This window comes from Trichosurus vulpecula, chromosome 1, assembly GCF_011100635.1.
Source record: "Trichosurus vulpecula isolate mTriVul1 chromosome 1, mTriVul1.pri, whole genome shotgun sequence".
NCBI classification, from domain to species: domain Eukaryota; kingdom Metazoa; phylum Chordata; class Mammalia; order Diprotodontia; family Phalangeridae; genus Trichosurus; species Trichosurus vulpecula.
In genome coordinates, this window is record NC_050573.1 from 440290166 (window position 1) to 440317235 (window position 27070).

A 27070-nucleotide genomic window follows, 5' to 3' on the forward strand; every position below is an offset into this window, starting at 1 on the left:
CTGAATTCAAATCAGATCTCAGACACTTTCTGGCTGTGTGACCTTGAGCAAGTTACTTAATTTCGTTGTACCTCGGTTTCTTCATCTGTAAAATGGAGATCATAGTAACACTTACCTTCTAGGGTAAGGATCAAATAAGATAAATTTGTAAAGCACTTAGCATAGTGCCTGGCAAATAGTAGGTGCTTAATAAATGCTTGTTCCCTTCCCCTAGCATCTCTTTCATGGGTGACTCCATCTTAGGTGATCTGGGTATGTGTCAAACCCTTATTATAGTTGAAATCTTGGTGCCTAATGCATCACTCTTGGTGCTTCACATATTTTGTTGAATCCACTTGAATCCTTAGGGTCACAGAACCTCTGAGGTAGAAGGGAATTTGAAGGCTCCTAGTCCAAGCAATTCCTGAATAAGAATTATCTCTACAATATACATGGCAAGTCATCATCCAATCTTTGCTTCACGACTGTTGGCAAAGGGAAATATATTTCCTCCTGAGGCAATCCATTTGCATAGTTTCCACTGTTGAACAATTTGTTCCAAGGCCATGAAGGCAGCTGAAGCAGTCGCCAATCATCTTGACTTTTGTCTTACCCTTCAGTGACTGTGGAATAGAGTGAAGCTGATGACTCTGTGCAACTCTGCCTCACTTAAATCCAATTCACACTCGAGGCAAGACATGATATCTTGGAAGGGTGAACAACAGTTTTCATTGTTAGGAAGTGTTCTTCTTATGCCTCTTTGAATACTTCCACCTAGATGTCCAAACTGAACTCAGCAAGATCCCTCCTCTAACTCCTAACAGCCCTGTTTCCCCTGACAACACTAGCATTTACCAGTCACCCAGGCAGGAATCCTGAGTCACCTACTTTGGGACTTCTCTGATTGACTTCTCCACCATGGCCTTGACTTCCTTATCCTCTCCCTCTCACTTCCTGCCCCCACCAGCTTCTCTTAGTCCTCCCCCATTAGATTGTAAGCTCCTTGAGAACAGGAACTGTCTTCTTTTTTATTTATATCCCCAGCACTTAGCATAGTGCCTGGCATATAGTAGGTGCTTGATAAATGTTTATTGACTATTATTGACTATGGTTTGCTTCTATCTAGAGGGAATGGCTTCAGAGGGGAAGAAGACAGAGAAAAATAACACCTTGGAGGACTGGAGCAGCACCTTCTCTGAGCCTCCGTTTACCTCTTTGCTATTTCTACCCAGTTCCTTAGTTAAATTCTCTGAGACCAAATTAATACAAGTGCAATCCCTCTTCCACAAGAAAGCCTTTAAAATATTTGAACATGGCTGTTGTGTCTCTGTTAAGCCTTTTCTCCAAGTTAGACAGACTCTTCAACCAGTTCCTTCAACTAGACCTCAAATGGCAGAAGCTCAAAGCTCTTTGCCATCTCGGTTGACCTTATTTGAATGTCCTGCAGCTTATCACAGTCCTTCCTAATACATGGCACTAAGATCTGAACACTGTCCTCCAGGTGTGGCCTGAGCAGAATAGAGTAGGGCCTCCCACATGCCCTCCCTCTCTCCTTCCTCGCCCCACCCCGCTCCCACCAGTGTTGTGTGCCTTGCCTCTCTAAGTGCATCAAAAATCAGACGAACTTTTATGGCTGTCAGCCTATCATGATGTTGACTCAAAGACATTACAACAAACTGAAACCACATATCTTCAGCAGATGAACAGCTGTCTAACCCCATATCTCCCCAATCTTGTAATTGCGAAGTTGTTTTTTTTTTAACTAAAATATGAGACTCTATTTATTCCTAATAAATTTTAGCATATTAATCCTGGTCCAACATTCTTACCTGTTGAGATCTTTTAGAATTGTGACTGTCATCCATTGTTTTAGCTGGCTCTCCCAGTTTCATGTCACTGGAAAATTTGGTAAGCATGCCCTCTATTCCTTTGTCTAATGAATCAATCTGGTGTCAAGTTGAAGAGCCTTATTCCTCCCTAGGCTTCACTTCTGACTTTCTCTGCCATGATCTTCATCCTGAGAGCTCATTCCCGGCCTGGAATTTACACCTGCTGTATCTCCCAGTGATAGGAGGGCTCTTCCCAGAACCTCTGTTTAAGAAGGATGCCCAGACCAGTCATGTTTCTGTTCCTCCCCAGGCTGCACTCTGGACTTTGTCTACTATGCTCCCACACTGGTCCACTTTTCAGCTTTATTTTATGTATTGTCTTCCCCCATTAGAATGTAAGCTTCTTGAGGGGCAAGTATTTCTTTCTGCTTGTACTTGTATTCTCAATATTTAGCATGGTGAGGGGGAGGGGAGGGGAAGAATTTATTAAGCACCTACCATCTACCAGGCTCTGTACTAAGCCCTTTACAAATATTATCTCATTTATCCTCACAACAACTCTATGAGGTAGGAGCTCTATTACCCCCAATTTACAATTGAAGAAACTGAGGCACAGAGAGGTTAAATAACTTGCCCAAGGTCTCACAGGTAGGAAGTGTCTGAAGCCTGATTTGAACTAGAGTCTTCCTGATTCCAGGTCTAGTGCTGCCTCACTGCCAAAGCACTTAATAAATACTTGTTGACTAATTGATAAATATGTAAAACAGTATAGGGTCAAAAACAGGTCACTGGGACACTTCTTTGAATACCCCTTTCTAAATTGGTATCAAAATATCAATGACTACTCTTTGGATCCTGCCATTCTACCTCTTCTAAATCTAACTATCTACAATGTGGTGTTCAGAAATGAACATGATATTCTACATGTGATCTGACCAAGACTGAGTACAACAGGACTATCACCACCCTGGTCCTGGTTATTATGCTTCTCTAAATGCATATTGTCTAGTCCATAACTCTCCATCTTGTGCATATTGTTGTCGAATGCTTTGCTAAAACCTAGCTAAACTACCTATGTATAGCATTCTCCTTATCTGCTAACATAGTTATTTAGTCATTTTTTCAGTTGTGTCCAATCTTTTGTGACCCCATTTGGTGTTTTCTTGGCAAAGATACTTGGGTTGTTTGCCATTTTCTTCTCTAGATCATTTTACAGATGAGGAAACTGAGGTAAACAGGATTAAGTGACTTGCCCAGGGTCACACAGCTAGTAAGTATCTGAGGCTGAATTTGAACTCAGGTTTTCCTTACTCCAGGCCCAGAACTCTATCAACTGCACCACCTAACTGCCCATATCTTGGATCTCAGACCATTATCAGAGAAATTCACTGAAAGAATTTTTCCCAGTCATTTGTTTTCTTTCTCATTTTAACTGCATTGATTTTGTTTGTGCATACCTTTTTAAAAATGTATGTAATTAACACCGTATAGTTTAACTTCCATGATCTTCTCTATTCCTTGTTGGGTTGGGAACTCTTATCCTATTCATAATTGTGAAAGGATTTCCTTCCATCTTCTAATTTGTTTGTGATTTGACCTTTTCTATGTAAGTCATGAGTCCATTTGGGGTTTATCGATACATGTTGTGATATGTTGGACTAAGTTCATTTTCTGCCAAACTGTTTCCCAGTTTTCTGGTAGTTTTGTTGAATGGTGAGTCCTCCCTCATTTTACAGATGAGCAAAACTGAGTTCCAGGGAGGCTAAGTGACTTGCTGCCCTAGATCACACACGGTAATACATGTCATAGGGATCTGAATAGTGATCCTCTGATCTCAAAGTCAGTCCTCTTATCATTGCATCCTTCTTCCTTTTTTCCCTTCTTCTCTTCTTTTCCTCCTCCTGCTCTCCTCTTCAAAGTTGGCTGTTTCTTGGGTAGTTGTAGAAAGATAACCTGTTGGGTATAATTGCAAAATCTCTGCCAAGAAGAGGCAGAAGATGATTTTCTTTAAAACAAAAAAATATTAAAAAGCTTACATTGAACACCAAAGAAGCTAAATAAAGTTGTTTAGTAATAATTTACATTTAAATTAACTAGTTTTGTCACATAAAGCATGATAACCATTATTCAATCACTCCAAGTTTCCATAAGTTATCTTTGTCCATATATTCTCAGTCTGGGCATCCAGTGTTGTCTTGGTGTTTTGTGTATTTTGTGAGTAAGGGTCATATTAGATAGGAACAGGAAAAGGATTCAGATAGTATTCTAGGGAAATGGACTTTCAGTGTTTCTGTTTCCAGACACACTGATATATAGAGAGACACATTCAGGGTTCTGTGCAGTTGATAAGCAACAGAGAACAATGAGTAGTAAGGCTTAGCTAATTATTCCCATTTAACTTTAGTGTAACTTATTATGGAAAGTATTGGGTTCTGTCGAGGGACGGGTATCACCCAATTAATATTTATTATGTATTTTGAAAAATCTTTCTTTTGTCCAATTCTCCTGGGAACGATGTGAAATGTGTGTATGTGTGCATATACATACACACATACATACATATATATTACACACACATGTATACCCAGACATAAAGGGAAATATCTGCTAGGCTAATATCTGCAAAGGATGTTGACTTTATACAGATTTTTTTTACTTTATTGATACTACCTATATGGAGAGAACTTTGGTTTAAAAAATGCTGTTGGTTGGGGAATGGCTATGCAAATTGTGGTACCTGAATGTAATGGAGTATTATTATGCTTTAAGAAATAACAGACCTTAACATAGAGAAATATCGAAAGACTTATATAAACTGATGCAGAGTCAAGAAAGCAACATATGAAGTGACTGCAACAATGTAAATGGGAAGAAGAACAACAAAACAATCAAAACTGAATGTTGCAAAATTATAATGACCAAGCCAGGCCCCAGAGAAGAGATGAGAAGACACTTTCCCCACTTCTTTGCAGAGGCGGAGTTGGGGTCCACAGGTATGGAGCATTCTATATAATGTCAGACTTTTCCAATATATTGATTGATTTTGCTCAAAAAAATTTTTTTTAAGGGATGAACTCCTCTGGGAGTGGGGAGGGAAGAGATATAGGGAAAAATATAGGGGATATAAAAACAAAAGCTATCTACAGTATGGTGTAGTATGGTGATGAACTTGGAGTCAGGAAGAGCTGGGTTCAAATCTTACCTCAGATACATTTTTTTTTTAGCTGTAGGCAAATCATAACCTCTTTATCTCAGTTTTCCTATGTGTAAAACGAAGGAATTGGGCTCACAGTCTTACGACTTTGCATTTAGCTCCAAATCTATATTGCTATCTAGTTGAAGAGGATTCATTCATTCATTTCTTCATTTATTTCTGCCGGTTTGCTTCTTTGATTCAATCTCACCCCAAAACTATGCTTAAAACCATTAGGGGGTGCAGTTACCCAGAGCTGCAGCCTTGTTGGTTTCAGTTCAGTTGCTCTGAGCGATATAAAAGAGGTTGAAAATGTGAGGGAAGAAGTAAGTATCACTGTGGGTTAGAAGAGGAATGGGAACTTTACAATACTTCTCATCTTGAGGACCATTACAGGGAAGAAATGCAGTCTCTAGATGCCAGCCACCCAGGTGTAGGGCTCTGGTCATCCTACTCTGGTTCTATTTTTGCTTCTTTGGTAGAGAGTGCTGATACAGTAAAAGAGAGAATGAATTCACTTTAATCTTTATTTGACACAGCTTAGTTACAGGCATTGTCTACCTCTTTGGAATACTTGAATTTTTACAACCTTCCCCCCTGCCCCAACCTCCCTGGCTTTTTTGTTGACCAGGCTACCTGATGGTGTTTTCTTCTTGCTTTAATACCTTCTAAATAGTTAATTATTAAAGGAAGGGCCAGCAAGTGAAAGCTGGAACTACCCTCTAACTTAAAGCAAAAGTAAGGAAAATCAAGTCAAAAGAAACGTGTGTTTTTGTCTGGCTATAGAGTCTATGATCTCTTTTTATGTTGATTGATGTGACAAATCCACTAACTTTTTAAACTAATATACCCAGTAATTACTCTCAGTGTTTATTGATTTATCTAATAATTTAAAAAAATATTGCTACATTTTGTTTCTACACAACGAACCTGCAAACAAACCCTCATAAAAGTATATTAGTTTATCGAGTGTTAGAGACAAAGGAGGGATATATGTCCTTTAACTTTGACAGTATAATCACGTTAACTGTTACTGTATTTTTGCTAGATTACTTCATTGACTGAATCTCACCCCAATTCTGTTATGTGAGTTCCTTGAATCATGGGATGTGATTACACAGAGCTATAGCCTTTTGGGGTTTAGTTCAGTTCAGTTATTCTGAGCAATATCCAGGAGGAGGAAAAAACACCATTTTGGATGCAGCTAGATGGCTCAGCTGGAGTCAGGAAGACCTGAGTTTGAATTAAGCCTTAGACGCTTACTATCTATGTGACCCTGGGCAAGTCACTTAACCTCTGTTTGCCTTAATTCATTGGAGAAGGAAATGGTAAACCACTCCAGTATCTTTGCCATGAAAACCCCATGGATAGTATTGGCACGCTGTGGTGCATTAGGTCACAAAGAGTTAGACATGACTGAATAACAATTGCTGAATTTGAGAGCAATTTTGTTGCCTCTCCACATCAATTTTATTTGCATTGTTGCGTTGTTTATGTCATTCTATTGGGTCTGTATCATCATTTCATGTAAGTCTTCCCAAATTTCTCTGAATTCTTCATGTCAGTCATTCCTTATAGTATAGTCACATGCCATTACATTCTCATCTCATAGTATCTTCAGCTACTTCCCAGTCATTGGGTACATATTTCATTTTCAGATTTTCATCATGACAAATAATGGTGCAATGAACATTTTTGTACATTTGGGTCTGTCCTTGTCATTAAAATTCTTGAGACATCATCGCAATAAAAAGGATCTCTAGGTCAAAGGGTGTGGGCTGTTTAGCTACTTTTCTTACACAAATTGTTTTTTCCAGATGGGTTGGAACAATTTATAGCTGCACCCTTGGTGAATTAGAAGGCCTGTGTTGGCTCATACTCTTGTCATGGATTTTCTTAACTCAAGGTAGAAAGTAAAGCTTGTGTGAGAATTTACTTTTGAATGCAATATATAATGTTCTCTTTTCTTCCCCTTAAAATCTTATAAGAGTTCCCATTTCTAATACTTTTCAATTAGCACCAAAGAACACATTGGCAGCAATAGTAAACTTTCCCCTCATACCTTTTTCAAAAGACCTTTTATTATCTCTTGCGTGACCCATTTGTGTTCTTTCTCCAGGCCTGGTGACCCCCTTGGGCATGATAATGTTGTTCATCACTCACTCCCAGCAGGTCAATCACCAACTTCATGCCATTAGTAAGTTTCCAACAGCTTTTTGTTTCTGTTTTTCATTTACTCCATTCAAATAAGCCTGAGACTAACATAGTCTGCCATCAGGCTATGGTATTTAGTATTTAGTATTCTTTATGGTATTTATTAGTCGTTTAGTTCAGGGCTGTCCAAAATACGGCCTGCAGTTCGATTTTACGCAGCCCACCTGTGGGTTTTAATTTTCATAAGCGAAAAAATAAAATAATAATTTGATTTTTTAATTCCATCACTAATAAATAATCTTGTTGATGCTAATTTTCTTTGGTGTTTTTAAGGAGTATGATGGACAGAACGTATCGCATGGAATTTTCAATTGATCAGTGGGGTGCATTCCATCTGTATGATGCAGACTAGTCAGTATGCACCTACCTTTATACTGTTGTGTTGTCACTTTGTTGTTTTGTGTTTGCTTTTGCGCTTTGTGCCTTTGCCTGTCGTATTGATGACACGAGTTCCCTCACTTTCTATTGGTGTATTGTATTTTTTATTCTGGTTGCAGCCCTCGAATAATTATTTATTTGATTGTGACCTTAAGATAACCTAAGGTTGGACAGCCTTGGTTTAGTTAAAGGTAACTTTAAAACCCTGACATGTTTGAGCCCATGAATATTGCATTGGCTTTAGGGTCATGTCTTTCAGCCAGATTAAAAGAACAGAACCCATAAGTGTTATGTGTAGCAAATGCATTTTCTGTGTTGCGGGGGAAAGAACCTGGGTTCAGAGTACCTGGGTTCAGATCTTTGCTCTGTTTTTCATCTTCTCCATTTAGATAAACCTGAGACTAACATAGTCTATCAACAGGCAGAGTTTCTGTTCAGTTGTTTTGTTGTGTCAGAAAACCCATTTGGGATTTTCTGGCAAAGATACTGGAGTTGCCATTTCCTTCTCCAGCTTATTTGACAGATGAGGAAACTGAGGCAAATGGTTAAGTGACTTGCCCAGGGTTACACATCTAGTAAATGTCTGAGGCTGTATTTCAACTTAGGTCCTCCTAACTCCAGGGTCTTCGCTTTATCCACTGTACCATCTAGCTGCTCCAGGCAGAGTTTCTATGGTATTTAGGAATCCTTTAGTTAAGGGTGACTTTAAAACACTGGCATGTTGTTTTTATGAAGTTTAGAAATGAATTAGAAATGGAACTCGTCAAGAAATGATTGGCTATGCTCCAGATGACCCTTAAAAGCAAGTGGGACCATTTGAGAGGAAATTAGTCACAGTGAGTCCAGGCAGATAACAGAATCGAGGAGAAACCCAGATTTTGATAAATTATATAGGAGATATACAGCAGAAAGGAAGGCCATGAAAAGCCATATGGAGCTGGGAGAGCAGAAGCACGAACAGAACTTCAGGAGTCAGGCTGTGTACGCTCAAGGCACGCAAACCCCCTTTTTGTAGCAGTGGGGGGGGGATGATGAGCAGAGTCATTCAGCCACTCTTACTGACATTTTTTGTGGTCCTATATGGACAACATTTGCTCTCTCTTCTGCAAAATCATAGGAAAAGGCATCTTTAAATTCTCCATTTGACTAGCTCCAAGTCCCTGGTCAGAGACAGAGCTCTGGCAAAAATCAATCTCTCTCTTTCTGTTTTTCTCCTCTTCCTATGCCTCTTCCTTCTCCTCCCAAATGCAGTCCCAGTAATTGCAAATTCCTGTGGCTAACTCAATTTATAGAGACAAAGTAGATATTTAAAACAAAGAAAGATAAACAGTTCTCCTCATCCCCAAAAAAGAACAGATTTTAGGCACCTCTAACCAAACCCAAGGACAGAAAGAAATTGTAGAATTACTGCTTTGGTATCTAGACTGGGAGTGGGTAGCAGTTTTAGGAACATAGTTTCTATCCTGCCAATCTTCAAACTGATTGGCCCACACACCCTTGCTTATCCTTTGGTGTTTCTGTTTGCCCAGTTCCATGTCACTTCTTACGGCCTACCCTTATCTAGTTCCCTGCATTTTCTACCCAGCTTGTTAGGGACCTGGGTACCTCCTTAAATCTGGTGTCTGCTTGTATGTACTTAAACTGACTTCTTCCAGAATCGTCCCACTGCCTTTTAAGAGTCACCTGTTGGCAGGGCCAATGCCTTCTTGGCCAATGTCATTGCTCCTTTCCTAATTTACTCAGGGATTTATTCCCATTTCATAAAGGAACTGCAGAGTGGAGCTAATAATGGCTATTATTTATATGGTACCTACTATGTACCAGGTGCTTTACAAATATTATCTCATTTGATCCTCACAACAACCCCATGAGGTAGGTGTTATAATTATCTCCATTTTATAGTTAAGGAAACCAAGGCAGGCAGAGGTTAAGCGACTTGCCCAAGGTCACTTAGTAAGTGACTTGAACGCAAGTCTTTCTGATTCCAGGCCCAGCATTCTATCCACTGCATCACCAGCTGCCTCTAACACTGCCTGGCTATTTTACAGTTAATTTATCACCTCAGTATAGATCCCTGACTTTATATGATTAGGTCTTGAGCTTTCAGAGATCATCACAGTAATAACACATACGGTGTGGGTGGAGTTGTTCCTGTCGATGTGAACAGGCCGGTGACCTCTGTACTTTCTTGTCCCTCTGAGCCTGTATCTCTCATCTTTGTTTCTTAAAAGTTTGTTTTGCTTTCAGTTTGCCCTTTGGTTTTGTAAGGAGGATTTTGTTATCCTTTTCAGAGTTCAGTTTCTCAGGATCCATGACCATGGCAATGTCTAGCTTCCAGGTGTTAGATAATAACTTCCAGAACAGCCCCAAGGATCCTAGATAGTAATTCCTAGAATCATAGTGACAGACAGTCCTACTGAGGCTGTGCTGTGAGATATGAGGGTGACATAATTGATATTTACTCCACTTATGCAGAGTGATGATATTGCTAAAGTTAACCTGTGAGCTTAATGTTGGCAAGATGCCTTCTTTGCTTGTTGCCCTATAAAGCAAGTTGGCACTGGTCAGTGAGTGGGGAAAGCACGGGGAACCTTTAGGGTTGAATGCACAAGCTTGAACCCTGTGTGTGCCTTGATCGGCCCTTATCGAGGCTGAAGGAAATCTGTGTTTGCTTCACCTGGCCCCCATTGAGGCTTGAGGGGATTTAGGGGAATACAAAAATTGTGCCTGTCTCGATTTACCCCATGGAGATGTAGGGGCAGTTGTGGCCCCTTCTTGCTGGCCCCTGCAAGAAGGGTGATTAAGGATCTGTAGGAGTCTGTCCTTCATTATCAGCAACTTTTATGAGAAGACTAGATTGGAATAAAGTAAGATTATTAACCCTTTTGAAGCTGTCTTTCCTGTCTGACCAGATCATGAGTGATCCTGTGCTAGCAGCCCTCCAGTGTACTGTTTATCTGTCTTACAGGTTTGAAAAGAAACAAATTTCTCTAAAATGCCTTGATTGTTTACTTGATTGTTTATTGCAGTGCTAATTTGTGTTTGTTCTTAGGATGAACATAACCAATATATCTACCATATGGAGAGGCGCAAGATTTTAGCCATGGTCCACATTTACCAGAACAAGAGAGGGCTTGAATCTCTTTCTAATTGCTGGGAACTTCCCAAATGGGAGCTCAAGATGAATAGAAGAGACTTTATTGATTACTACTTTTGTAGCTTTTTAAAAGCAAAGAACAAATGAAGTTGCTCTGTCCTTCCCATAGTAAGAGCCCAGCAACTTGGTCTAAGAAAGTCAGAGACAGCATTTGGGGAATTAAGGAAGATTCAAAGAAAAGCTAAAAGAGGGAAAGAAATCAAGGAGAAGGGGAAGGGCTTGGGCCGTGGGGGGAGGAAGAGGAGGGAGGAAGAAGTGGAAAGAGATGAAGAGGAGAAGAATGGCTTAATTTCAAATGAATGAGTGAATAAAAAGACATTTAATAAGTACTTTCTATGTGCAAAGTACTGTGCCAAGTTCTGGGGATACACGTAGAAAAGCAAGGCAGTCTCTGCTCTCAAGAAACAAATCGTTAATGGTGATAAAGCTTCAGCAACTCCCAATACAAACTCCTCAATTTGGTACAAAGCCTTTTGTAATCTGAATCTATCCTCTTTCCTGTTTAATATCACATTTCCCAGTCCTCAAACATAGTACATTCTAGCACACCTGGCCTGCTTACTGTTAGATGACATTTCATCTCCCACTACACCTTACATGGGTTTTCACAGGCTTAGAATGCTCCTTCTCCTCCCCTTGGAATTCCTACTTCCACTCAAGGATCAGCTCAGGTTCTCTCTCCTATAAGAGACCCTTAGTGACTTACTTAATAGTTAGTTCTTCCCCCTTTCCACCCCCAAACTATGTTGTGATTTCTTAGGTGTACATGTTGTATCTCCTCAATAGAATATAAGATACTTGAGGGTAAGAACTGTTTAGTTTTTCTCTTTGTATTCCCAATCCCAAGCAGTGTCTTATGCATAGTAAGCACTGACAAATTTTTGCTTGAATTGCATTGTGAAGGAGAAGAAAGACTTCAAGCAGAGGAAGAGGGAAAGTAGAACAAGGTAACTAGTATAACAAGGTAAATACCAGTTAATAAAAAAAAGTAAGAGGTTTGCTAGAGAAGATGAAAGCAAGTTGGGTGGCCGTCAAGATGCTAACAAGGTGAGGAGAGGGACCATACCAGTTCTACAATTAGCAAGAAAGAGGAAAGAGAAAAGAGAAACTCACTTCTGGAAAGCATGGAGAGCAGCGAGAACTCTACAATGGCCAGCATAGGGAGTGCAATATTAGTATCTCTGCCTCCCAGCTAATTGCTGGCTGTGTTCAAGTGTAGAGTGGTCTTCCTCCTAAAGGAGAGGGCAAAGAGGCTCAAGAAATCCTTTCTACTGGCCAGGTTATTGATGAGAATTGCAGATTCTTTAAAAAAATCAGAATGGTTTTGATATTGCCTCCAGGATCAAATATAAAATGCTGACTTTTAAAGCTCTTCATAACCTAGCCCCGTCCTAACTTTCCAGTCTTTTTACTCTTTACTCCCCCCTCCTCTATCCCCCCTGCTTTATGATCTTGTGACATGGACTTCCTTGATGTTCCTAGCACAGGACCCTCCATTTCCCACCTCCATGCATTTTCACTGACTGTTCCCATACTGGATTTCTCTTCCTCCTCACCTTGATTTCATGGCTTCCTTCAAGTCACCTAAAATTTTACCTTTTGCAAGATATTTTTCAAGTTCTTAATTTTAGTGCCTTCCTTCTGAGATTATCCCCAATTTATCCTGTATATATATCTTGTTTGTAGATGATGTTTTCTCTAGGTTTTGAGCTCCTTGAGCTCAGGAACTATTTTTGTCTTTTTTTTTTTTTGCAACCCTGGTGCTTAGCATAGCGCCTGGCACATAGAAGGAACTGAAGAAGTGAACGTTGACTTGGACTTGAAAAACAAAGAAGGGAAAAACTCTGAAGAGACAGAAGAGAATCCTGATGTCTCAGGAGATTATAGAAAATGGGTGATAGCTTGAAGGGAGCCTAGGGTTTAAGATATTTAAGGATGAGGAGATTTAAACATATTCAAAGGCAGCAGGGAAATAACTAGTAAATGGGTAGAGGTTGAAGACTAGAGATGATTTGGATTGGAATAGGATAGAGAAGATGTGAGGGAAGCAAAAGTGTACAGAGAGGGGGTGATCTTGGTGATGGGAAGAGCCCTTTCATTGTGAGATGGAAGGGAATTAACATTTATAGAATGCCTACTGTGTGCCACAGGCACTGTGCTAAATGCTTTACAAATATTCTATCACTTGATCCTCGCAACAACCCTAGGTAGAAATATTGCTATGTGTTTGCTTTACAGGGGAGGAGACTGAGGCAAACAAGTTAAGTGACTTTTCCTAGGTCGTATGGAGAATAAATATCTGATGCTGGATTTGAATCAGGTCTTTCTGATTCGAAGCTCGGCTTTCTACTCATCTATCAAGAGGAGAGAGTGGGGAATAATGTCAGGGGGGTTTTGAAATGGAGAGGCAAGGAGAAAGAGATAATGATTTCAATTTTTTCAATAAAGTTAAGATCCTCAGCTGAATGGGAAGAGGGAAAAGTGTGGTGGGGTTTGAGAGGTTTGCAATAGCTTCTCCGGCGAGTGGGAGAGGGATTCAATTAGGAATCATAATGGCTAGCATTTATATAGTGCTTTTAAGGTTTGCAGAATGCTTTATTTTATCTCATTTGATCCTGACAACCCTTAGCCTTGCTATTTTACGGGGGAGGGAACTGAGGCTGAGAGAGGTTATGGGAATTAATTGCCTAAGGGGTGGGGAACTTGTGGCTTCAAGACCACATGTGGTCCTATAGGTCCTCCAGTCCAGTCATTAAGGGGCATGGCAAAAAGTGCCCCTAAAGGGTCGCCCTTGAGGACCACATATGGCCTTGAGACTGCAGGTTCCCCACCCCTGGCCTAGGGTCTCACTGGTAATACGTATCTGAGACAAGATTTCCATTCCGGTCTTCCTATCTTCAAGTCCCAGGCTTTTATCTATTGCACCACCTAGTTCTCCTAATAATAGGATTTCCTTGCTGAAATGAGGGCCTGTTTAAGTTTGCTAACATGAATTGACAGGGTAAAGAGTCAGTACAATCATGTGACTTCCTCCAATTTCATTTCATAATACAGCTGGTCAAATAACATCACAAAAATTCTTCAAACCCTAATTTGTACTTCCTTCATTTGATACTACGTGCACATATTTTTTGCTTCCTGTCTAGATTCACTTGAGTTTGGAGTGTACTGTCTTTTTTCTCCAGTATTTTTACTATCCCAATTTGGTGTGGATTAGGCTAACATTAAAATTAGTTTCTATTCCTGTAAAACACAGTAATTTCAGGAAGAAATAGAAGGTCATTCAGAGACATGTAAGCTATCAACGGAAGCCAGCATAAGAGCTAAAATTTGCTTCAAATAAATTGCAAAGTAGATAATCAACATTGGTCTCTATTTGTTATTTCTTTTCAGAGTAAGCCTCCCTAAGAAAATTCCCTTCCTTGCCCTACAATCAACTTATTAAAATAGCTTCACAAGCAACAAGTCAAAGGAGTCTTTACAGCTTACTTCTAGCTGGGAAAAGTTGTTTGGGGACAAAAAATGCCTAGGAAGGCTTTACCTGACACCTTCTACCCAAAACTGTAGACACAGAGTCCCTGACAGGAGTTTGAGGATCTATGACTCAGTTTTTATCACCAAATACTCTGCTCATAGGTCACTCCCACTGATTTCCAAACTGCTAAACAAACTGAGTTGTTCTTTTTCAGGTGAAACTTACCTGTTTACATGCATTTTTCTTACTGAGCTCTGTACAAAGAATAACCACACAGAAGTGGCCATGGGTGTGGAACATGGCAAATAACACCACACTTTTTTGATAGGATGGATTAGTTTTTTTAACCTAGTTTTTCTTTCTTTTTTACATTCTCTATTATGAGGTCTGGCTTTCCAAGAGGTGGAGGGAGGACCACAGTGGGAAATTTAGGTATGTGAAAACAAAATATATCAATGAAAATTTATCTTTTAAAAGAACAGTGGGCAGAACATTGAAAACAGCACTACTTAATGGCAGCTTTCCCTTCGAGCAAATACATATAGTTTCATAGGATGACAGATCTAGAGCTGAAGAGGCCCTAGCTTATAGGGCCCCTCCCCCATTTTAAAAATTGGGAAACTGAGGCAAAAACGAGTGAAGTCACTTGTGCATGTAACTGTTTTATCATGTTTTGGTATTACAGGAAATAAATTAACTTTGCAAATGTTTTCATTTTTACTGTATTAACCTGTTTCATTTAGGGACACTGAAAGTCTTTTATTTTGTTGTTATTCAGTTGTTTCAGTTGTGTCTGACTCTTTGTGACCTCATTTGGGGTTTTCTTAGCAAAGATACTGGAGTGGTTTGCCATTTCCTTCCTTAGCTCATTTTACAGATGAAGAAAATGAAGCAAACAGGGTGACATGACTTGCCCAGGATCACCCAGCTAGTAATTGTCTGAAGGGCCAAATTTGAACTCAGGAAGATGACTGTTTTATCCACTTCGCCACCTACCTGCCCACTTTGATTATTTAGGTCTTTTTATTTTGGGGGTGGGGGGGTATGGAGGGGAGAAGAAGCCCTATAATTTTATAGTTGTGTTCAAACAGGTCCTAGGTATTCCTAGATAGGTGAATTTCTTGATCTAGTAGTGATATCTGACTACAGTTCTCTTCCTAATTGTTTTAGAATTTGAGTTTTCCTAAATTGTTTGCCATTAGGTTTCTGAGTTGTGCTCTGTGTGACTGTTTATAACAAGCAATAATGATTTAGCCAAATATTTTGTAATCACATTGAAAAACAATGAAATTCCTTTAGGACTACTAGTACTAAATTAAAGCCCACATAGGATTTAATGGAACAGCAAACTTGAAACTAAGTTTCATTACTCCATTGGATACATGGGCTAGCTGATAATAGTTAGCATTTATATGATGCTTTTGGGCTTGCAAAGCTCTTTATAAATACTATCTCATTTTATCCTTACAACCCTGTGAGACTGTATTATTATCCCCATTTTACAGATGAGGAAACAGAGACAGATAGTGGTTAAGTGATTTGCCCAGGGTCACACAGCTAATTAGTGTCTGAGGTCACATTTGAACCCAGGGTTCTTCCTGGCTCTATGTCCAGTCCTGTCTCTACTATATCACTTAGGTGATACAACTAAGTATAGTCATTTCTTAATTATGCAAACAAATTTAAACTTGGTCTGCATTGTCTCTCCTTCCCCCCGTGTCCCCCACTCCCTCCCTGCCCCAGCAAATTGGCTCTTACTTAGGTTTTGGTTAGGTTGACATTAAAATTAATTTCTATTCCTGTAAAAGACAATAATACCAGGAAGAGATGAAGAGAAGTCATTTAGAAACATAAGCTACCAATGGAAGCCAAAATAAGAACTAAAATTGGCTACAAATAGACCACAAGGCAGATAACTGAAATTTGACTATAATCTGTTGGTCTGATAAAGTCTTTTTCTTGCACTACAATCAGAATGTTGTTAAAATGACTTTACAAACAAATGATGTAATTAAGTAACATTTATTTTACATAGAACAATCTCTCAGGAATACATTTTAAACCATTTAGATACTGATTTTATTGCATTACAAAAAAAAAAAGGAATTGAGAGGCACAATTTAAGTGTTTGAATAAACTGGAAAAAAAAAACCTACTGATTGCTATCCACATTGCTTCTTTGCCACTTAAATTAAAGGCTTTGAGTAGAAAGGTTTTGACCATGAGGCAGTAGTGCACTTTTATTTAGTAGGAATAAATCACATAAAATATATACTTTTATACAGAAAATGTTATTGTATTGTATTGTAATTACCTATAAAAACTTTATTTGAATTGCACAAAAGTTCACTTTATAATTGACACCTCCCAGAAGGCAGGGTTTAGTACTAAGTTTATTCATCTAAGTGATTCCTTACAAATAATTAGGCTTTCATTTCTTCACAGATTAAAAAAAAAAATCTACGAAGAATTCTAGTATGCAAATGAAACATTTAAAAAATCCTCATAGGAAAATAGCTTTAGACATTTCTTCAACTACTTTAAAATGAAACATAGTACTTGAAAATGCTGTGAAACAAGAGGGTTTCAATTGGAATCCCTACACCACAGTATGATCTGGAAGAGTTTACATTAATTCATATTGTGTAGCATTCTACTGTAATAGCAGATCATCAAAAAGGCACATGGGTACATTCTTCTGAACAGTTTTGGTCTTTGAAAAAATCAAACACATTTCCATGAGCAGTGGCTGTAGTCTTATTTCAAAACAAAAATCCTGAACAAATCCATTTCCCAATCCATTGGATGCAGAGTCCATGATATATCTGGAAGCATTTTATTTTACATAGAATTTCTTGTTCAGCAGGTATATAAGAAGGTTTACATTCACTTTAGCCCTATCAAACATTTTCATTACAGCTACTCCTTCATACTGCATCTGAAGCAAATCCTGTAATCAGAAGGAACATGATTAAATTGCATCTTTGGTATTTTAAACATTTTCTAAACATGCACAAAGAACTGGGTAGAAGGGTAAACTGAACTCATCTGGCCAGTATGATGCTAACAGACTTGATTTATATGAAAGAATGCAACTCTCTTGACCTTATTTCTTTAAAATCAAATGTTTTATTGACATCTTAATGCTGAAATAAATGCAAGGAACTCAACTTACATAATAATTATTTACATTTAAATTAATTTTAATGAATAAAGCATCAAAATTTTTCAGCTGCTGCCTTCTTAGTTCCCATTAGGTATCATTACCTGTTCATTATTATTTATCTTTCATGAAAAACTTGTAGTCAATATACAGTATATTCTGTTCTTCTGCTCCTGCTTTTTTTCTTTTACATTATTTTATTAAGGTCTTTCCAAATTTCTTCATATCGCCCACATTTGTCAAAAGTAATGGGATTGTGGAATACAATTTACATTACTTTCCAATTTATTTAACCATTTCTCTAATGTTGGACATTTAGGTTACTCCTAGTTTTTTTGGGGTGGGGTGGGCTGGGTCAATTACCTATAAGATTTCTATGAAAACCTATGAACAAGTAGCTCTTTCTTTTCCCACTTCTGATAACACATTCAGGATATATTTCCAACAATGGAATGACTAGGAATTATAATAATTTTTTACCTATTACTATGTACATTGCCAAACTGCTTGATCACAAATAAATAAATGATTGAATGAATGAATATTTTAATAAAATTAATTGTGACTATTTATTGGAAGGTCAAATACTGAAGCTGAAGTTTAAATACTTTGGTCACATAATGAGAAGACAGTACTCACTGGAAAAGACACTGATGTTGGGAAAGACTGAAGACAAAAGAGGAAGGAGATGACAGAGGATGAGATGGATAGTGTCAATAGAAGCAGTGAACAGGAACTTGGACAGACTTTGGGAGACAGTGGAAGACAGAAGAGTCTAACATACAGAATCCATGGGGTCATGAAGAGTCAGACATGACTGAACACATATATATTATTATACATTTGGCCTGAATAAGGTAAATTTTGCTCCTTTAGTCTATAAGCAATTTGAAATCGGAGAATTTCATTTTTCATTCTAAATCCCTAGCTCCTAGCACAGTGCCTCGTAGGTGCTTAATAAATGCTGAATGATTCTTAGGTAACATTTCTCTAGAGTGACTGAGGCATTTAACCCATGAACAACTTTATATATAACAAGAATATATCCGAGTTTTCTGGGTGGCATGCCCTCCTGTACTTTAGGTAGGGGATTTCTGAGAAGAAGGGGAGGACAAAGAAGGGGACTAAGATGAGTAGTTAAGAAGGAATCATCCAATTTAAGTGCTGAAAGGAAATTTTCTTTGATACCTAAGCAATTTTCTCATCTTGGGCTTCTAATCTTTGCCCTGACTGAAGATCAGAAATAGAATATCTCTCTCTCTCTTTCATACTCATAACCACCTTCAGCTAGAGGGGACTTTGGATATTACTGAATATGATCCCTTTATTTTACTGATAAGGACATTCAATATCTCATTGTTAATCAATGCTAGAACTGGGACTCTAACTGGTGTCTCCTGACTCAGCTCTGTTCATTAGGCCACTCCATTTTTCAAACCAAACCTTCCTTTAGCAACTCGCTACCAAGGTGACTATTCAGTGGAGCCTACCATATGTTTACAAATGGTAAAGTGATCTTTTATTGCTGATGGTTTTTAAATATTCATCCATTCATGCTTGTATACAAACACCTGTATGCCCTGAACTTCTGGGGTCCAGGTTTAACAAAACAGGACAATGGGAATAGTTAATCCTATCACAAATAGCAAACTCTTGGAAAAAAATAAAGCCAAGCTTGGTTTCTATTTCAACACTGAATGATTTTAAAGGAAGCATCATTAAGGTTACTCACTGAAAGAAAACCAGACCATCTAGACTCTAGTTATTCACCTGCAGCTGAATTCAGTATCTAGAAGCATAATTCTTGGAAATCACATGACTATCTATCCCTCACTAAGTCACCACTCCCTACAAGTCACAAACCACAGCAGAGGTTTCTATTTTTTTTTTCATGTTTGCCAGCGTTGCATCCAAGTGTTATTATCCTAGGTGTGACTATAAGTCAAAGTTAAGAGGCTTCACAAACGAATTACTAGAGCTAATAATTGTATTAGATAAGGCCAGTACAATGTAATGTATTTAAGCTTTAATCTTGAGCACTAAAATTTTTGTTACTGCCTAGCTTCTTATGCATTTTGTAATAGTCTGGGGGCCAGGCCAACTATATGTTCTTCTTATTCAAAGCTCTTTAAACCCCCCCTAAAAATCTGAGAGTGGTTTGATCAAAGTGACCTGATATGGCTAATAAGTAGTAATAAGTAATAAGATCTGGGATTTTGACCCAGGCTACCCCGATTCCAAATGTAGTGACCCTTCAAGGGCATTATACTTTAGCCCCAGGTAGTACAGAAAAGGATGTCTTACCTGAATATCAAGGTGAACCTTTTCCATCTCAACACCTCGGAATTTTGCTCTGACTTCAAAGTGACCCACTTCTTCAGTAGGTACGATGTCAAACAAAACATTCTTAAACCTTGAGAGAAAAGTATTCGTAATATATGGTAGTACAGATACACCCACAAGCCCAAATGACATGAGACAACATGAGAATCCCCCTTGTTGCACTGTGCTCTAAGTGAACTATATGCTTTCAAAGGCTAACACAGGTACAGCAAATGACAGTAGCACTGAGAAGCTAAGTCCTGAAGAGAGATAGGTGGGTATTTGTGTCTAATGGTAGCCATCTCTAGGTTTGCAGTTTCATGTACAATCATCTTTTTTTAATTATTGTTATACTATGTTATGGAAATGCTTGTTTTATTCCATAAATTAAAAATAACTTTTTTTTTGAGGGGGGAAGGCAGGGCAATTGGGGTTAAGTGACTTGCCCAAGGTCACACAGCTAGTAAGTATGTCAAGTGTCTGAGGCCAGATTTGAACTCAGGTCCTCCTGACTCCAAGGCTGGCACTCTACTCACTGCACCACCTAGCTGCCCCTTAAGTTAAAAATAAAATAAATGTGGGGGGAAAGAGAGAGAAAGAGAAATAGGCGGGAAATTGTGGCAGCCCTTCTGTGGCAGCTTTGAAGCAGATGAAGAACTAACAGGCAGAGATGGGCAGGGTAAGTTAAGTATGGAGATTGCCACATGGAAAGTCAAAGCAGTGGAATGATCCACTTCTTCAAGGGGACAGTGTGTAGTTTGATATAACCTAAGTGGAGGCTCTGTGCCAGGAAGTGAAGTCAACCAACAGATACTAAGGAGCACAACATTATGCAAGGGCCTCTGGGAGATTCAAAGAAGTTTAAGAAATAGTTCTTATTTTTAAGAAGGAAAAGCTGGAGAGATATCTAGTTGGGGAGATAAGACATACAAAATGAAGTGCTAACCAACCATTCAAAGATAGGATATGAGCAGTGCCGATTGAAGGTCATTGAAACAAGGAACACAGGAATTTAGAAGAGGGCCATTTCTAGGAAAGGAAGATGCTTGGAGGTGGGATCTGAGCTGGGCCTTGAAGAATGAGTGGGATTTGGACCAGCAGAGAGGAGGGTAAAAAGGGCACCCCTAAAGAGAGAAGAAAGAGAGAAAACAAGAACAGTGCAACAGAGATGAGAAAGCCCAGGTGTGTAAGTGTTAGTTCAGTTTAGCAGGAGGAGATGATTTTGCAAGGTGAGTAGGTAGAGATAAGAGGGCTAAAAATTTAGGCTGGGGTCAGATTGTGAAAGCCACTGAATGGTAGGCTAAGAAATTTAGATTACACCCTAGTAGCCAATAAGGAGTCATGGACATATAAAATTTATCTTCAAAGGCAGCAGATGCTTTTAAGGGGCCTTTATGGAAGTAGTTAAAGGGTAACTGCAGGTGCAAAGTAACACTCACTGATTGGTCTGAAGGTCTTCAATCTCCAGCAGGACCCCCTTATCATGGAGCTTGGTTGCTGTGTACTTCACTGGTTTTAACTTCTTGTATCTACTTGCTGCTTCTTTTCCAGTTAATTTAATTGACCTCCTTGTGTTTCTGATAAAAGAGAAACGCTTTCATCATTCTATCAAAAAGATTTTTCTAATGGCAGGCTAATCTGAACTATATAATGTATTAAACTCATTCATTCCTTGCCTTTGCTACATTCAAAATATATTTCCCCACAATAAAATGGAAATTTTTTCAATACAGTAACATTTTAAAAAAATTATGAACTTGATCATCAACCAACATGACCATTTCAGTTTGCTGAGAACAAGAAAGAAGATTGTACATGGAGCCATAAACTTCTGTCATGCATGTAGTATTTTAAAATAATGTCTTAAATTTAATATAGTAGCAACAAAAATGTTATTTGCATTCTCATTCTGAACTGTTCTGTTTTCTTCTGTGTATTTTAAAATATTTTAATTCTTTTTTCTTTTACATTTGGTATCTCTGCCACTACCCACTCTAATCTAGACTGAGGAAGCTAGAGATGGTGCTGTGGACAGAATATAGATTTGACTTGTAATCAGAAGACCCAAGTTCAAATTTGGCCTCAGTCATTAGTTGTGTGATTCTAGGCAAAGCCTTTAACCTCTGTTGTGCCTCAGTTTCCTCACTTGTAAAACAGGGATAATAACAGCACCTACCCCACAGGGTTGTTATGAAGACCAAGTGAGCTAACACATGTAAAGCTTTGTGTAAACCAGCTATTTATTATTGTTATTGTTGTTGTTAGGCACATGTTAATATTACTATGTTATTATCAATAAGCCTGTAATTAATCTATTAACAGAGAAAATGAACTTTTTGTTAAAAGCTCCTCAACTCACGAATTTTTAAAAATGATCCATTTGAAGTAGCTCAATGGGGTGGCTAGGTGATGCCATAGTGCACAGAGAGCCAGACCTGGAGTGAGGAAGACTCCTCTTCCTAAGTTCAAATCTGGCCTCAGACACTTACTAGCTGTGTGACGCTGGGCAAGTCATTTAACCCTGTTTGCCTCGGTTTCCTCATCTATAAAATAAGCTGGAGAAGGAAATGGCAAACTATTTCAGTATCTTTGCCAAGAAAACCCTAAATGGGGTCACAAAGAGTCAGTCACCACTGAAATGACTGAACAAGAGACACATGAAGGTGCTATACATGCAATGTTATGCTATCTAGTAGCTGGATCTCTTGAAAACAAAAGTATTAAGTACACAATTCTGATACTCATCCTCTACTTAATGTATGTAGAAATCCTACATTCTTATAACCTCTCCATGAGTTAGTACTCAAATTAGTACAAGTGGGTAGGAGCTTATAAAGCTTATACATAAAACATATATAAACCTTATAAAGCAGATACTGAAAATAACATTTCAAAATCCTCTTGTGCCTTTTCAGCTCGTACTGTAAATAGTGACAGAACGTATGGTGATGGTTTACTTTTTTAAATACTCAGTTTACTCATAACCCAAAATCAACAGACTCAAACAACAGGCATCTCTGGTTCTCTTCATGAACGTAAGAAAAGGCTTCATAAGACAGATGATCTGAACTTACTTTCTTGTTAAGTTGTCTAAGCAAGTCTTTATGTAGGTGTCATAATAATTAATTTGATCTTCAAAAAATGCTGACTTGGAATTAAGTGCATTCAGGGTCTGCTGGAGTTTCACCAATTCAGCTTTCCGACTTTGACGGTACATTCTTTGATTCCGGATATCCTGAGGATGAAGAAGAGCCCCTGTTATATAGGATTAATGCAGAAACACCATTTTGAAATTTGCTTTAAAGCACTGATAATTTGGGATTGAAATACAGTTTCATGAACTAATTTCTCTTATTTAAACTCTGTGTGTGTGTGTGTGTGAGTGAAATCTGCAATTTTCTAGAGACAGTCACTATTTCAACTTCTTACCTGAAAAAAATTATAAACTGTTTTTGATCTTATATAATACTAGGAAGTTGTTAATTACAAGACACTTGCTAAGGTCATTTTCATTGTAGGATAATCAGTGGCAAGAATTTTAGAATAATCCCACAAATGGCTTACAACAAAAATTATTTTTTTGAACCCAGTTGCTACAAGGAAGAACTCTTTGGCAAGGAATATGTGATTTCTCCAGACTCTTGAACATTCATTGTATGAATGCATTTGGACTGATGGGTGGGGTCCACTGATGATCATTTTATTCACTTGAGGAACTAAGAACAATTTTATTTTTTGATCTGAAAAAACTCCTTTCCCTCCTTGTTTGCCCTGTTTCCCTCAGAGATTTCACAGGAAGAATATCCTTGGTATCTCAATACTGATTAAGACTTTAAATTGGGACTTCAAAACAAGTCCTAAAGTATGAAAAAGGCTACTGTCTATAACTGATATGCATTTGTGTCATCTAAAAACCAATCTTCATTCCTTGCAATCTAATGGACAGGATTTGGATGTATTTTGCTTTAGAAAATAGAGGTTACCCTTGGCTGCTTCCCTTAGACACATGGAGTCTAACTCAAAGAGAAGCAATTCCTCCAGGCCAAATATCGACTTAGAAAACCACAAATTAACATTATCTATGTTGCATAATATTTTTATTTTGTTGATCATTTCCCAATTACGTTTTAATCTGGTTCAGTAGTGTTGTGGTAGCTTGCAGGTGGGCTGAAAGTTCAACACCAATGTGACTAGACCAATTTTTAAGTCTTCCCACAGAAACTTCTAAGATTAGTTGAAGGCACTCTTTTACCATCTTAAGTGAGGTTCCTTCATAAGTAAGGGTAAAAGCCTTATAATAATAGCGTTATTATAAGGAAAAAAATTAGACTCCTCTCATCTCCCCCCAAAACTCTTTATCACTTCTCTACAGTAAAGAAGGTCACAAGTCATCCCTGGAGTTAAAAGGAAGCAAACCTATAGCCAGAAACACCCAGAGATTTCCACAGCAAAATGAAGCTGAGCATATTTTTTTCCCTTCATGGGAGAAGCTGTGATTATATTTCTGATCTCTCAACTAACTCATTTTACCTTCTTGGATGCAGGTAAATTTACAATGGATGGGGTGGGGGGGCGGAGAATGAAAGGATGAAAGTGCTTCACTATACAATGTATACTTTGTCTTATCTCTGACATACAGACTGCATAGTCATTTCCTAGGTTGTTTTTTTTTTTCATTAGTCCCACAATAGTTTGAGACTTTTTGTCAGCAAGATTTGCAAGAAAATTTGCAGAAACTAGCTAGCAGCTCAACTGTAAACCTTTTATGACTACATTTAGGCCAAAGAATCAGACAAAGAAATATTCACATAATACAAGTTCATGGAACATAAGCATTTTGATGTCACATTTAAAGAACACTTTAAGTATCATGATAACTTTAAAAACCTATAAAGTACTCTTGGTTTCTCATTTATTCCCCAAAACTTACAGATTTTTTTTTAAATGGAGGTGGTTGGTAGCTTTTCAATAAATTTGTAGAACATTTATTTTCTCCTAATTTTGGGGACGGCATCTATAGTTTTGCATATGCTGGCCGTTATCAATATCTATGTCAAATTACTACAGATTTTAAGCTCCTATGGAAATCATGGGGTGTGTCTTATACATCTCAGCATTCCTACATAGCAATTAGCCTAAAAATTGCACGTAGTAGGCGCTCAACCAATTTTTGTTGAATAAATAAGAAAGAATATCATTGCCAAAAACCTTAGCAATCTCATTGATAACTTCTTGGTATTTATTTTCTGATGATACAAGTCCATTCTGTTCCAGTATCCGAAGATTCCTCTGAATTTTCCTCTTCTTCTGCTCTAAGGGCAGTTGGCTATCCTCAAGCATGGACTGATTGTTTTTCATTTCTTCAGGGGTCTTGGAATCCATAATCGCCTTATTCTCCATCTCTAAGGAATGTTGAAGTTCCTGGGAAGCATAAAGAAAGATTTTTGGTTTTTCACCCTAATGTCTTGTCCCTATCCCAAAAATGTAAATATGAGACTGGGGGCAGGGGGTGTGAGGGAGAAAGAGAGAGAGAGAAATAGAGACAGAGATAGACAGAGAAAGAGAGACACAGACAGAGAGACAGAGACAGAGAAAGGGAGATATAGCAGGAAGTAGAGAGGGAGTTAGGGAAAGAAGAAAGGAAGAAAGAGAAAAAGGAGGAAGAGAGGGATGAAAGGAAGAATGAAAAGTGAGCAATGGGCATTTAAATTACTAAGGACCATCCCAGAAAAATCTAAAAAGTGCTCCTTTTGACAGAAAGTGAAACCCAGGAGAATAACCTACTCAATTGAAGTAGGCTTTACAAAGAAATAATTTTATATCTTTAAATATCTATATGTTGCATGTAAGATGTAGATACACATCAACAAAGCCTCTTTTTATCAAGATCAGTTAGAAAAAGTTTTGAATGGCTACCCCTACTACCAAAGCCAAAACAGTTTTTAGGTACATTCTTACTCTCTCAAACACGCGGTCTTCCTTTTCAGAAAAGACACTAGTTAAAACTGAAATAAAATTTGAAAAGCAATGTGGCTTTATAGAAAATGTGCTCGCTTTAGGAAGTAGGTTCAAATCTCAGCTCTATACCATTTACTTATGTATAAAATGAATGAGGTTGGAAAAGATAACGACTATGATTCCTTTGAGCTCTGAATCTACGGTTATTGGGTGAAATATGTTATGGCTGCCCTAGGAAGAGAAATAAATAAAGCCAAAATAAATGCTGAAATCCGGCACATATTGGTGTTCTGTCAGGATGATTATTGGTAGGTATAGAGACTTGTAGGCCAGTCATGAGTTATCTTTGTGGAAGAAGAGGTTCCTATAGACTCAAACCCTAATAATATCATGGGCAAAAGCTGAGAAATCCAGAGAGCTTAAGATTTCTAAAAAACAAAAAAGATGATGATAAATGTTTCCTGTTACTTGTATGAGCAAAGTCCTTAATAAAGCTAAGACAGCTGTTCCGCCTCCTCACTGAGCTACACCCTACAATGAATTATGGTTGTTATTGGTGGGTTATATTTAGTTAACTGATTGTAGATCATTATTAAGTGTACATTTGACTGGATACCATGATATTGGCAAAACTATTTGCTAGTTTGCCAGCAAACATTTAGGTTGGAAACAACAAAATAGTAGATGTAGGTAACAAAAATGCACAATAAAAAATAAAAATCTGACACTAAAATAATGCAGCTTTCCACCCACAGCATATTTTGTTTGTATGATTTAAGGAATAGCCAATTAGCTCAGATGTTTTGGCTTCTTTACAGCAAAAATCCTTACAAAAGTTTTACTTTGGTGAGTAGGCAAGAGTTAGTGAAGGTTCAATTAGGGAAACTGGGAAAAATTCTGCTCAACATAAGAAAGTGAACAGCTTCCATTTAATTTTAGTAATTTTTATCACCAGATTATTCCTTACAGCTAAAACAACGTGGACATTTTAAAACTATAACTTAGATGAAAGTATAAACTTTATCAAGAACAACCAAAACACTTCAAACCGTTGATAAAAATTCCATACATAATGGCATTTAAAATAAATAATATACCCTGGACTCAATGGGCTTGGAAAACTGACTCTGAAGTCAACAGAGGAGATTTTGATTTTATGGAATGATTCTTCAGTTATCAAATATGCAACAGAAGGAAAACTTTGCTTCATCCAGGATGCTGTCAACCAGAAATATTAACCAGCATGTCACCAAATCCACAGCTCAACACCTAATGCTCAAAATGATGAATGTAAGGAACTTCAAATACATTCAGTATAATACTAATGCTTCGTTTTTGTGATTGTGTCCAAATTTTTTGAAAGGTGCTAGTTGACATATGGTACGTGTAGCAGCCCTCAGCT

The 27070-nt window shown here is 38.1% G+C and overlaps 1 protein-coding gene across 1 annotated transcript in view; it reads right to left on the reverse strand.

Annotated features, from left to right (window-relative positions):
- Nucleotides 1-16228: 16228 nt before the first annotated feature.
- IQGAP2 (IQ motif containing GTPase activating protein 2) overlaps nucleotides 16229-27070 on the reverse strand; it is a 288287-nt gene continuing 277445 nt past the window's right edge. Inside the window, exons 24-28 of the mRNA XM_036747108.1 lie at nucleotides 24919-25131; nucleotides 22785-22945; nucleotides 21150-21287; nucleotides 19693-19801; nucleotides 16229-17175 (exon numbers count right to left, since the gene is read on the reverse strand). Coding sequence (XP_036603003.1) covers nucleotides 17062-17175; nucleotides 19693-19801; nucleotides 21150-21287; nucleotides 22785-22945; nucleotides 24919-25131 — 735 coding nt within the window. The 3' untranslated portion in view covers nucleotides 16229-17061. The remainder of the gene's footprint in view (nucleotides 17176-19692; nucleotides 19802-21149; nucleotides 21288-22784; nucleotides 22946-24918; nucleotides 25132-27070) is intronic.